This window comes from Vitis riparia, chromosome 18, assembly GCF_004353265.1.
Source record: "Vitis riparia cultivar Riparia Gloire de Montpellier isolate 1030 chromosome 18, EGFV_Vit.rip_1.0, whole genome shotgun sequence".
Lineage (NCBI taxonomy): Eukaryota > Viridiplantae > Streptophyta > Magnoliopsida > Vitales > Vitaceae > Vitis > Vitis riparia.
In genome coordinates, this window is record NC_048448.1 from 39,195,024 (window position 1) to 39,207,270 (window position 12,247).

Genomic DNA, 12,247 nt, shown 5'->3' on the forward strand with positions numbered 1-12,247 from the left:
ATTTTTAATATTTGAAGGAAAAATTTTTTAAAGTGTTAAAAACACTACAAACACTTCCTAAAATTACTATCAAATACATATTTAAAATACATTTGAGAATGACTCTGGAAAACGTTTATAATATTTTTAAAGTTTGAATGATAAAAAATCACTACCACAATAATTAGTCGGAGGAAGTGCTTCTAATCTTTCTTCGTAGTATGTGCTATAACTTTAACAACAATTCCAAAGAAAATTGAAACACAAAAATTCAACTTGAATTATTAAGTAATGTATTTGGAAAAAATCTCAATGTACTTGGAAAAAGAATATGCATGCTATTAGGTCTTCCAAGAAAACTTGTTTAATAGACTCGTGATAATTTAGGGTTTATTTAGTAAGGTAGTGTTTATTTTTTGGTTGAATAGAAAAATTCAAAATATTTGATTTTTTCTATTAAGGTAAAAGTAATTTGTTGACATTGTTCAATATAACTAAAGTGAACTTGTTATCAATAGGTTTACTTTAATTATGTTGGACGATGTCAATAGGTTACTTTTACTTGAATATAAAAAACTAAATATTTTGAATTTTTTCTATTCGACCGAAAAACAAACATCACCTAAGTTTTTGTAATATATTTTTAGGAAATCGGTTTTTAAGAATTGTTTTCAAATATATGTTTTATTTGTTTGTAGAAGCAAAATTTTATTTAATAACTCAAACATAAAAAACAGTTTTCAATACTTACTATTCATAAAAGAAGTTTTTGACATATTCTTTATTTTCTTCATTAACATGTTTCAAAATTATTCTTAAAAATCATCTTATTTTTCAAAATAAATTCTCAAAAGTTTTTTTTTTAATTTAAAAATTGTGAAATATATTTTTTGAGTTGAAAGATTATCTTTTATTCTAAAGATCAAATAATTGAGTTTAAGAACACTTTCTAAATTAGTCCTTATGTTGTTGTGTTTTATATGTTTTTATTTCTTTTTTTAAGTTTTAGCTAAAAATTGAAGTTTAAATTAAAGTTATAATTTTAAATTTTTAATAGATAAATAATATTTTTCCAATTTTTATATTAAGTTCTTTCTTGTAAAAAAAGTTTTAATTAACAAAATTATCTTTATACTTCCATGGAGAGTGCACCCACGCTCCATGGAAGCACGTGGAAATAGCACCGAGCTAGGGTAAACTACACCAGAAATTCCCCCAGAGTCTCCTTCCTTATACTTCCTTTTTACGATAGCTTTAACCTTCCCCGCCGGCGTAGTCACCGCCCGTCAACTTCCTCACACCACCATTCTTGCTCCACACTCTTCACATATATAACTCCATTCCATCTCCCCACGCAGAAATGATTGCTCAAAAAATCAAACTGAATTTAATTCAAAGTAAAGAAAAAAAGGGTGGTATCTAGTGTTTGTTGTTGATTCAACTCCACAGAGTTTGATCAGTTAGATAGTTGTTGGCAATGACTTCATCCAGCGGCGGCGTTCCTCCTGGGTTCCGGTTCCACCCGACGGACGAAGAGCTTCTGCACTACTACTTGAAGAAGAAGGTGTCCTATCAGAAGTTTGATATGGAGGTGATCAGAGAGGTTGATTTGAATAAGATGGAGCCATGGGAACTCCAAGGTAAGAAACATATAGTTTAAGACTAACCCATGTTTAATTTACTTGTAAATATTGAGTTGATATTGGAGTTGGGTCTTGGTAAGTTGAAAACTTGGAAATAGTTTGTTTGTTTGCCAAGAATGTGAAGGAAAAAGGGTAATAATATGATCCAAGCTAATAAATACATGGTTTAAGATTAACCCATGTTTAATTTGCTTCTAAATATTAAGTTGGTATTGGAGTTGAGCCTTGGTAAGTTGGAAATAGTTTGTTTGTTTGTTTGTTTGTTTGCCAAGAAAGTAAAGGAAAAAGGGTAATAAGGTGCTCCAAGGTAATAATTATATGGTTTAAGATTAACCCATGTTGAATGTATTTGTAAATTATGAGATGATATTAGAGTTGGGTCTTGGTAAGTTGGAAATAATCTGTTTGGTTGCCAAGAAATTAAAGGGAAAAGGGTAATAAGGTGGAGCCATGGGAACTCCAAGGTGATAAATGTATAGTTTAAGCTCGACCCATATGTAATTTACTTGTAAATATTGAGTTGATGTTAGAGTTGGGCCCTGGTAAGTTGGAAATAATCTGTTTGATTTCCAAGAAATTAAAGGAAAAAAGGTTGATAAGGTGGTGTCATGGGAACTCTAAGGTGATAAATATGTGGTTTAAGGTTAACTGGTATTTAATTTACTTGTAAATATTAGTTGATAATTGGAGTTGGATCTTGGTAAGTAGGAAATAGCCTGTTTGGTTGTCGAGAAAATTAAGGAAAAAGGTAAAAAAATTGGGTAACATACAATGAATGTTGGTTGAACTTGCATGCATGCACACAAATAGAAAATGAAATTAGTTGAGAGCTCCAATAAGCACTTGTTACTAGGATTTGGAATTTGATACAAATATTTTGGTGGATTTATTATGAAATAGAGAGTAATTTAATAATATCTTGTGATGAAGAAATTCTGAATGGAAATTGCACAGAAATTAATGAAATCCAATTAATGTTTTATCTACTTCACATATGAGCTAATTTATAAATGTCTAGAAGACGAAATTATGTTTTTTTTTTTTTTTTTTTTTTTTCTAATTTTTTTTTTTATTTGTTAAAGGTATAATTAATTTGCTCTTATGGCCATAAATTTCGGTGCAGTTGGGCTTCAATTTGGGCTAGAAAAGTCAGGCCCATTAGATTTATGCTAACCTGAGGGAGTGGTTAGACCCAACCACAGCCCTAAGCTACTTTGAGCTTAATAAATTAAAGTTTATTAAATACAATTTTAATGACTAAATAATTAAATTTCATTTCTTATCATATTATATGAATTTGAGTCTATATCCAAATTCTAAAACCATGTTTAGTATTTAGAAAGTATTAAAGAAAATATAAGAAAAGAACGTATTAACATGGAAAATTTGAGGAAAAATAGAAGAAAATAAAAAAATAAAAAATAGATTTAAAGTTAATAAATTATTTTTATATTATTATTTAAATTCATTTAATTTAGTTATCCTCTTTTGTGTAAAGATAAAATAATTTAAAAAGTATAAGTTTTTAATTAATTTTATAAATCATATATGTTTTTTTTTTTTAATATTCTTTTATAGTAAACCAAACCTGAGAAACCCATTTTTCTTAGTATCTTTTTTAATTTTCTTTCCTTTCCTGAGTATTTATGAGGAATCGCACATAACCTCTAGGAGTCAAACATATTAGTATTTCCATTTTTCTTAGACCATATTTGGACGTTGGAAAGTTAGACGGAAAATGCAGGGGAAAAAAATAAAGAGGAAAGTAGAAGGAAAAGAAAAGTGAAAAAAGAAAAACTTTTTACTTATTTAACTTTTTTATATAAATATTAAATAATTCTAAAATATATAAATTTCTTAATAATTTTAACAGTTTTTTCCAGTGTTTTTCATCAGCCAAACATATCCCTAGTATTTATTGGCAATACTTTTGTTGATGAATTATTATTTTGATGTTGTAACTTAGTTGATTTTGTGTATATGTATGCAGAGAGATGTAGGATTGGGTCCACACCACAAAATGAGTGGTACTTCTTCAGCCACAAGGATAGGAAGTATCCAACAGGGTCAAGGACTAATAGAGCCACAAATGCAGGGTTTTGGAAGGCAACAGGGAGGGACAAATGCATAAGAAATAGCTTCAAGAAAATTGGAATGAGGAAAACCCTTGTTTTCTACAGAGGAAGGGCCCCTCATGGCCAAAAGACTGATTGGATCATGCATGAGTATAGGCTTGAAGATGCTGATGATTCTCCAGGAAACCCTAGTGTAAGTTTTACAATATGCTTAAGGGGGGCCATAATATTTTCCATGAGGTTAATCTACATAGTTTCCAAATGGGTTTTTACTTTCTAACTTGTATGTATGTGCAGGAGGATGGATGGGTGGTGTGCAGGGTTTTCAAGAAGAAGAACCTATTCAAGCTTGGAACCGAAGGCGGAGGAAGCAGCAGCGCCAGCATGGCCGGCTCAGACCAACAACTCAACATTAACACATCATCCACCACCGACCATCCCCGACCCTTCACCCACAGAGACACCCAATACTTACCACGCCCACAATCCTTGCCCTTCCACTACTCCCACATCCCCACCCCTCAATACTCCCACAATCTCCAATCCCAAACCCTTCTCCCTCCCCACAAGCCCATTGCCTACGACTTTTCACCTCTCCCTTCCGACTCCCCCGTCATGATCAAGCAGCTCATGTCCAACCCCCGAGACTGTGAGAGCGCCGGCAGTGAGAGCCTCCGGTACCAGCCCTGCGAGCCGGGGATGGAGGTGAATACATGTGAGCCGGGGGCTCATCATCATCAGCATATGGTGGGTCCCGGGAGAGAAGAAAGCTTGAGTGAGTGGAGCATGCTTGATAGGTTGGTGACCTCTCATCTTAGCCATGAGGATTCATCGTCGAAGGGAGTGAGGTTTGAGGATGGGAATGGTTCGTCGGTTCAGCAAATGAATCAGCTGTCCTTGCGTGGAGAAATGGACTTCTGGGGGTATGGGAAGTAGGGAAGTCGCAGGAGGGTGGCTATGGATCTCTTCCTTGATTGGCATATTGATACTAAGTAGATGCATGGATTGGAGCCTATAATACAAAATGGGTTCTAACCATTTACCATCTGAATTGTTATAGTAATTGAAAGATTTATTGTTTGTTGCGTTGGACTTACGCATTCTATTGAACTTATCCATTATTCATTTCATGTGACTTTTCATACCTTTGGTATGTTTGGTTCCGGGATCCATGAAGAAAGAAATTAATATTAAAAAAAATGATTTTATTATATTTAATTTAATATAAAATAATTAAATATAATTAAAAGTAGTTAAGAATTTATACCTTTTCAAATTATTTAGTTTTTATATCTCTATGAACAAGAAAAATAAGTTAAAAGGAGTTGGAATGTAAATGTAAAACTTATTTATTAATTTCAAATTTATTTTTGAGTTAAATACATTTTTACTCCTCAACATCTTTTACATTTTCTCTTCTCATATTCCAAATTCAATATTTTATCCCTCCAAATTGTTGAAGAACAATATTTTGCCTTTAATTACAATCTCTCTATAAAATTATAAAAGATATCACTCTTTTTTGCACATGGACTTGAACACTATTTATCAACTTTGAATAAGTAACTTTTAAGTGGAATTTCTTAAATATCTTTAAAATATAGTAGTATACCAATTTTGATTTTTGGTTTAAAATAAATGTTCACATGACTATTTGCAATTTTTACATACTGTTGTGAAGTTTGACAACAACAAAATTAGCCAATAAATATTTTTTATGTTGCCTTTTAGCTTTAAAAATAAGCGGGGAAAAAATTATTAAGAAAAAGAGGGCCCAAAATGGTATAAGGTTTTCTTCCACTTATCTTTTTTGGATTAATTCCATGTGCATGCGTGGAGTAGAGCTTACCACCCAAGATGACTAACGATGCTAAAGAACTATATATCTAAATTATTATTGAAATTGAAGATCATCTTTCAATTGATCCAGTTATTCATTTCTAAGTATCTCTTTGTGTATAGACTTCTTCTCAACATTGAATGCATTTGATAAATTTATTTGTGACAAATTTGAACAGAAAAAAAATGTAGACAGGAATAAATAGAAGAGAAGGGAAAAATAAAGAAAATAATAATATAAAACTATCAAATATTAATGCACTTTTCCCAAATTTACCTCAATTTTTTTTTTTTAAGAAAAGAGGGTGGAAATTTTTAGACATTTTCATTTTATTTTTCTTGGAATTTTTTTTTTTTACCTTTTTCCTCCATATTAAACATAAGAAAATAATTTTATATGATAGTATTTTTTTTCTTTTCTTCTGATTTTCTAACAACCAAGCGTAACATAAATAAAGAAACACTTGAAAGAAAAACAAAACAAAAAGCCAAAGCCAATACACTTTATATGTTTACATAATAGATCATTTTCTCTTCTTTTTCCACCCGAGCCTTCAATGAAAAATGGAAGGAAAAAAAAAATCCAGAAATGAGTGAATGAAAGAAAATGCCAAAATTAAATAAAAATGAGAGATTTTAATACACATGTTCATTCTCATAGGTTTGGTCTTTATTGAATTGGGGTAAGAATGATGTGATTATCTTAATGTTGCAATTTGCTCAAATGACCCTCCCTTGGGTTAGGAGCAATAAGCATTTAGAATCTCTTCGAGCAATTACACTTGTGCACTAGTGGAGTGTTAAAGATTTTAGAAAAGTCTAAAAACATCCACGCATCTCTACACAAGGGTAGAAGACAAGGGAAGTGTATGGGGTATTATAGAGAATTATATAAATTGTGCCTATAGTTTTTGTAAAAAGAATTCTAGATAATTTTAGAGTAGGAGGGAACCTTTGTGGTTCCAAAGAGTTTTTTGGGTGCCTATAAATAGGGGATGACCTTATTTTGCCAGACACCAAACAAGTTGAGAGCTTCCTTGTAAAATGTTCTAGTGCATTACAAACTTCATTTCTTTAAGTATTGTCTTTGTCGCATTTTCTAACTTTTGAGTCATGTAGCATTGCTTAGCATAGCGAGTTAAGAGGAAGGTGAAGCTAACTTAGCAACATCAAAGAGTCTCAGTGAATTTTCACTCTTGAAGCTACTGTATCTGGGAACCAATTTCAAGTCTAACGAATCTTGACATTAAAAGGTAAAATATACTCTTAAAGATCACCCTCAGTTTGCCAAGAAAATTTCTTGACAACTAATCAAAGAGAAGATCATCGACCAAATGTTGTTTAGAGAAATTTCAATTCACAGCAACAGTATTGATTCAACTCTTCCCTTGGTTGAAAGATGTGTTGTCTAGGCAAGCAAGCAGAGAGAAAAAAAAGTTGTCTGCACACGAAGTAGAAAGCAAAGATGGTCATGCCAAGAAAATGAGAGATTCTTGCATTTTCTTTAAGAGCCAAACAAGGGTAGATTGTGAAGTGTAGAAGATTTGAGTTGCGTATACTCACTGAACACTGAACACTGAACACGGCCTGAGATTCAACTCTGTTATCATTATCATGCAAGAGGCAGGGACCGAGACTTTAATATTTGGGGCTTGTCTCTCTGTTCAGTCCGTCACTTGGGCTTCTCAGCTTAGCCCATAAACAAAGCAGGTGGAGCCCATATATGTAAACGTGTTGGAGGAAAATTAATTTTTATGATTGATTTTGAATTAATTTGGATAGCAAACGAGTTTTTGGGTTATATGACAACATATTAACAGTGAGTAGCATCCGAAGGTGGTTAATTTCTCGGTCCCATTTGGATTATACTCAAGCCTAAACACCCATTTGCCCGTTAGTAACATGTTAGTAACATTGAAATGGTAGCAATTGTTGACTCAATGAGGTCCAAGATAGTTAAAAAACCCTAAAGGACTAATAAACATTTTACAAAAATAATTAAAATTAGATTGATTTAAAAATTTAACATTTGTCACAATATGATCTAAATAATTGTAAAAGCATGTCTTGCAATTAGTTTATTATAATGTTAAGAATTATTATTATTATTTTTTAAAAAAACACTACCATAATCCTTTTTATACTAGTACCAATTTTTAATAATGAATTGGTTTTTTGTGTTATAATTTTGAGTTGTATTATAAGTTGGTCAAGTGATTCAAATTTGAATTAAAACTAAAAATATATTTGATAGTGTTTTAGAAAACACTTCTTGTATAAAAAGTATTTTTTTTAAATGAGATATTTGACAAAATTTAGAAAACACTTATAAAAAATTAAAAAAAAAATCACTTATAGTTTTTACTGGAGAAACACTTGAAAGGTAATTCTTTTAAAAACTTTTCAAAAGAAAATAGTTGCTTTAAAATACTTGTATAAAAATAATATGAAACGTAGTCTAGGTTAAATAACAACATATCCACAGATACTTTAACCATGGTGACATGGGCTTGGTGCGGAGACTTGTCGGGTTCAGTAAAAGCTAGGTGGTTAGTAATACATGAAGCAAAAAATACATGCAGTACAAAGATTGGAAACATCTACATTTTCATATTAGAAGTATCAAGGTATAGAGACGTTGTATTCTTTATTGACATCATCACTATATAGTATTCTTTATTTGCATACTAAAATGGCTAGAATGACATACATTCCCCCTTTTCTTCTTCAACAGAAAATGAACAAAAATTTAGAACCCAGAAAAAGCCATATTGCCTTTTCACCAGTGAGACTTCTTTTTTCTCCACTAGAGTAACCTTCAATAAAAGAAAAAGATATCAAAACCCAAAAAAGAAACTATTAGAGCTTGGTGACCCCCTTTTTTTTTGGTCCAACCCAAAATCTTCATGGTGCGATATATATGGTGAAGAAAAAATTATGGATTCCTTTTTTGCTTTATTTATTTTTCTCTCCTATATATATATATATATATGGGATGATGTATAGGTTTTCAAGGATTTTATTGTAACCGCTTGATATTCTCAATTTCTATATCAATTTTTGACATAATGGATTATTTTTCTCCTCTGTTTGTGGTTTTTCCTATCTAGGGTTTTTCACGTAAATCTGTGTGTGTTCTTATTTTTCTTGTTGTCTATTCTTGTTTTCATAACAAACTAGTATCAAAGCGAGGTTTGATTTTCTCGACAATGTCACGTAACCTGACATTTGCTATGGTAGGTTAAAATGTGGGTTGTGCTTGTGTAGATGGATTTGGATGATGCACTATTAGGATTTGATAAGATGCCCTCGTCATGGACACAGGAGGAAAACCAACATAAGGATCAAAAGACTATTTCAAATTCATCTTCATCTGTCAAATCAAATTCTATAGGATGTTCTAAAGGAGAAAACTACTGCTGCATTATGGTTAAAGTTGGAGCAATTGTGCATGATGAAAAGTCTAACTAGCAAGTTGCATCTGAAGCAGCGATTGTATTCTCACCGTATGGCAAATGGTATGTCTTTAGAAGATCACTTAACTGTCTTTAAGGAAATTGTTTCTGATTTAGAGACCATGGAGGTTAAGTATGATGAAGAAAATTTAGGGTTGATTTTATTATGTTTGTTGTCATCTTCATATGCGACTTTCAGAGATACTATTTTGTATAGTTGTGACACCCTTACCTTGGAAGAAGTTTTTGATGCTTTATTTTCTAAGGAGAAGATGAAGCGACTTGTGATTAGATCTGAGGCTCAAGTAGAAGACCTTGTATTCGAGGGAGGACACAGGAAAGAAATTTTGGTGGTGATGCGAAGGGCAGATTGAAATCCAGAAATAAAGACAAAACCTATATGTACTGTAAGAAAAAGGGGCACACCAAATTTGGATGCTATAAGTTGCAGAATAAGAATAAGAGAGTTGTTGCAAATCAAAAAGGAAAACAATAAGAAAAATCCATTGAAGCCAGTGTTGTAGAAGATGAGTATAGTGATGAAGAACTCCTTCTTGTTTCTGATGGCTACTCCAAACCTTGCGAGGATTGAATTTTTTATTCAGGTTGCACGTTCATATGTGTCTTAATCGGAATTGGTTTTCAACATATGAAATAGTGTCCAAAGGTGTTGTGTTAAAGGGAAATAATGCATCTTGTAAGATAACTGGTATTGGAACGGTCATAATCAAAATATTTGATGGGATTGTCAAGACACTTGGTGATGTGAGACATGTTCCATATCTAAGAAGGAATCTTATCTCGTTAAGTACTCTTGATTATTGGGATCAAGCCTTAGAAAGTATGACATTATGTAACGGATATAGATTTATTTATAAATTTATTTATTTATGTTTATAAATTTCCCATTTATTATCCATTTTGCATTAATTAGTTATTTGAGCATACACGCCCCATATCACTTGTATTGCACATGACTTAGGTGTATTAGGAGTTGTATAAAATATATAAGTCATGAGTTCTTTGCAGAGTGATGAGTAGTTCACAATTGATTCATGGAATTGGGCAATCAATCAATTCATGGAATTGGGCCACTACTTTCTAATTGAAAGGATGACTTATTTTGGTCGGTAGGATAACTATTTTTCTCATGATGAGTGTACTAGTGTATGTGATGCATATTGGATGAAACCTATGATCAACCATGATGGAAGACTATTAATTATCATGATTCATTAAGCTACTTGTTAGGACATTGAGTTTTGTTTAAATATTGATAATTTTTTTTCAATTTATGTTTAATCATAGAAGCACATAGCTTGGCTTAATAACAAGAAAAAGTGGAGAAGGATGCAACACTAAACAAAATTGAAGATAAGGAGTGTACGTGAGGAGTGATTGTCGAGTATGGTGATGGGGAACAAACCGATGGCAGCAGGCTTGGTGATGTTTGGCTTGGGATTTGGATTTGATGGGGGAGGGATCTTGGTGGAGGGTTTCACAAAATGTTTTGGCTGGCCATGTATGGCCATGCATAGGTGGGGTCCCGTGGTGCAAAATAGCAAAGTGAATCATTGCTGAACTTCAATGTGACTAATTGAGGCGAATTCCCGTCTTGTTGAGTACGTGGCGCATTTATGTCTTGCTTAAGTGCCTGAACCTGCTCCTTCATTAACTGGTGCCAAGGGCTTCTGCAAAGTGACCAACGCATGCATCAAAATCTTCCCAATATAATCTACGTATAATTGCATTTGTTCCTTCGCCAGGCTAAAAATTGGTCAACGTGACATGTCCATTCATGTCCAGTAAGACACTTCCAGGTTTCAAATCCCTATGTCTTATTCCATTTGCATGAAGATGAGAAACTGCAGAAACAATCTCAGCAGGATATATACGTGTTAAGTCCTCTCTGGGAAGATCGTGGTTGTAAAGCCAAAACCTCGACTTCCATATCCAGTAGCGGCACTTGGAGGTTGACCCATCGATCTAGAAACACCAGCATCACCCGGAACATTCCAAGGACCTGTAACTCCATAGGCTGCATTTGAACCATAACCTGAAGCACCACTTCCAGAAGGAGTTCTACTGCCCCAATGGTTTTTCATAGCACCAGGTGGGCCACTCACATTACCAGCACTAGGAGCATTCGGTGCTTTTCTGAAAACTTCACAAATGTGTTTTTCATCATCTTTCAGAACAGACACTGGAGTTTTCTGCTACAGCCGTCCCTTGCACAATAAGAATTATCTTGCAGCCTTTCATCATCATCCAAGCTCTTGGTAGGACCAATGTCGAACCCCCTCATTTGCATCTTCTGAACATCATCTTTGCTAAGCTCTTCCATACCCAAAGTGGCAATAATATCCTGAAGATTCTTATAATTCTGGAGAACTTTCTGAACCACTACAAGAGAATATATTTATAGCTGCGGCCAAAACCCGCAGCCAAAAGGTAAACAAAAGCGTGAATGTAATCTACAGGTGCAGATGCAGAAGACCGCAGCTAAGCGTCACCATAGGGAGCGCAGATAAATCTAATAGCTGCGGCCTCGTGCAATTGCGCGAGCATAATGTTCAAGTCACAGGTGAGCCAACATTTTTCCACCATTTTTCAGTGTTTTAACTTTTTTAATATTTAAAAAGTAAAATTTTTTATATATTAAAAAAAAATTAAATACACTTCCTAAAATCACTCTGCTGCTCCTTTTGCCCACGGCCATAAGGTTGCTACACACATATGATCTGGATTTTGTAGTGGTTGAAACTATGCATCCTCGTATAGCCATGGGAACTGAAAAGGAAAGCAAAATAATATTTAATTGTGAATTCTTTCAATCCGGAGTCTTTATATAATTCCACACGGAAATTTAATGTTTCATATAAACACCATACATTGTGACACTAGTTGGCATCCTTGTTGCATGCTCAACATGATTGAATTCCATAGGAGCCTCCACATTCCTTCCAAAGATTAAACTTCCAACCTGTATGAGATCATGAATTTAGAATAATTCATCTCCTAAATCTGGGCAGAATTGCATCAAAACAGTCCCATACTAAGTCGATGATGGTATCATCAACTCTTGTTCAATCTAAATTGTCTAATGTTTCTAAAGGAAAGGTTTAGTTTGTACCATAGACATTAATAGATCGGTAGCCATAGGAAGATAATGCATACCAAACGACCATATACAGCTGAGCTTTCCAGTCAATTCATTTCATCATCATAAATCAATGTAACTGTAAACAAGTAAATT

The 12,247-nt window shown here is 33.2% G+C and overlaps 1 protein-coding gene across 1 annotated transcript; it reads left to right on the forward strand.

Moving 5' to 3' along the window:
* Positions 1–1,366: 1,366 nt before the first annotated feature.
* LOC117907553 (protein BEARSKIN2-like) lies at positions 1,367–4,822 on the forward strand. The gene is made up of 3 exons (XM_034821135.1): positions 1,367–1,619; positions 3,613–3,890; positions 3,995–4,822. Exons 1-3 carry the CDS (start codon positions 1,457–1,459, stop codon positions 4,631–4,633), a joined length of 1,080 nt encoding a protein of 359 aa, XP_034677026.1. The 5' UTR covers positions 1,367–1,456; the 3' UTR covers positions 4,634–4,822.
* The last annotated feature ends 7,425 nt before the right edge of the window (positions 4,823–12,247 follow it).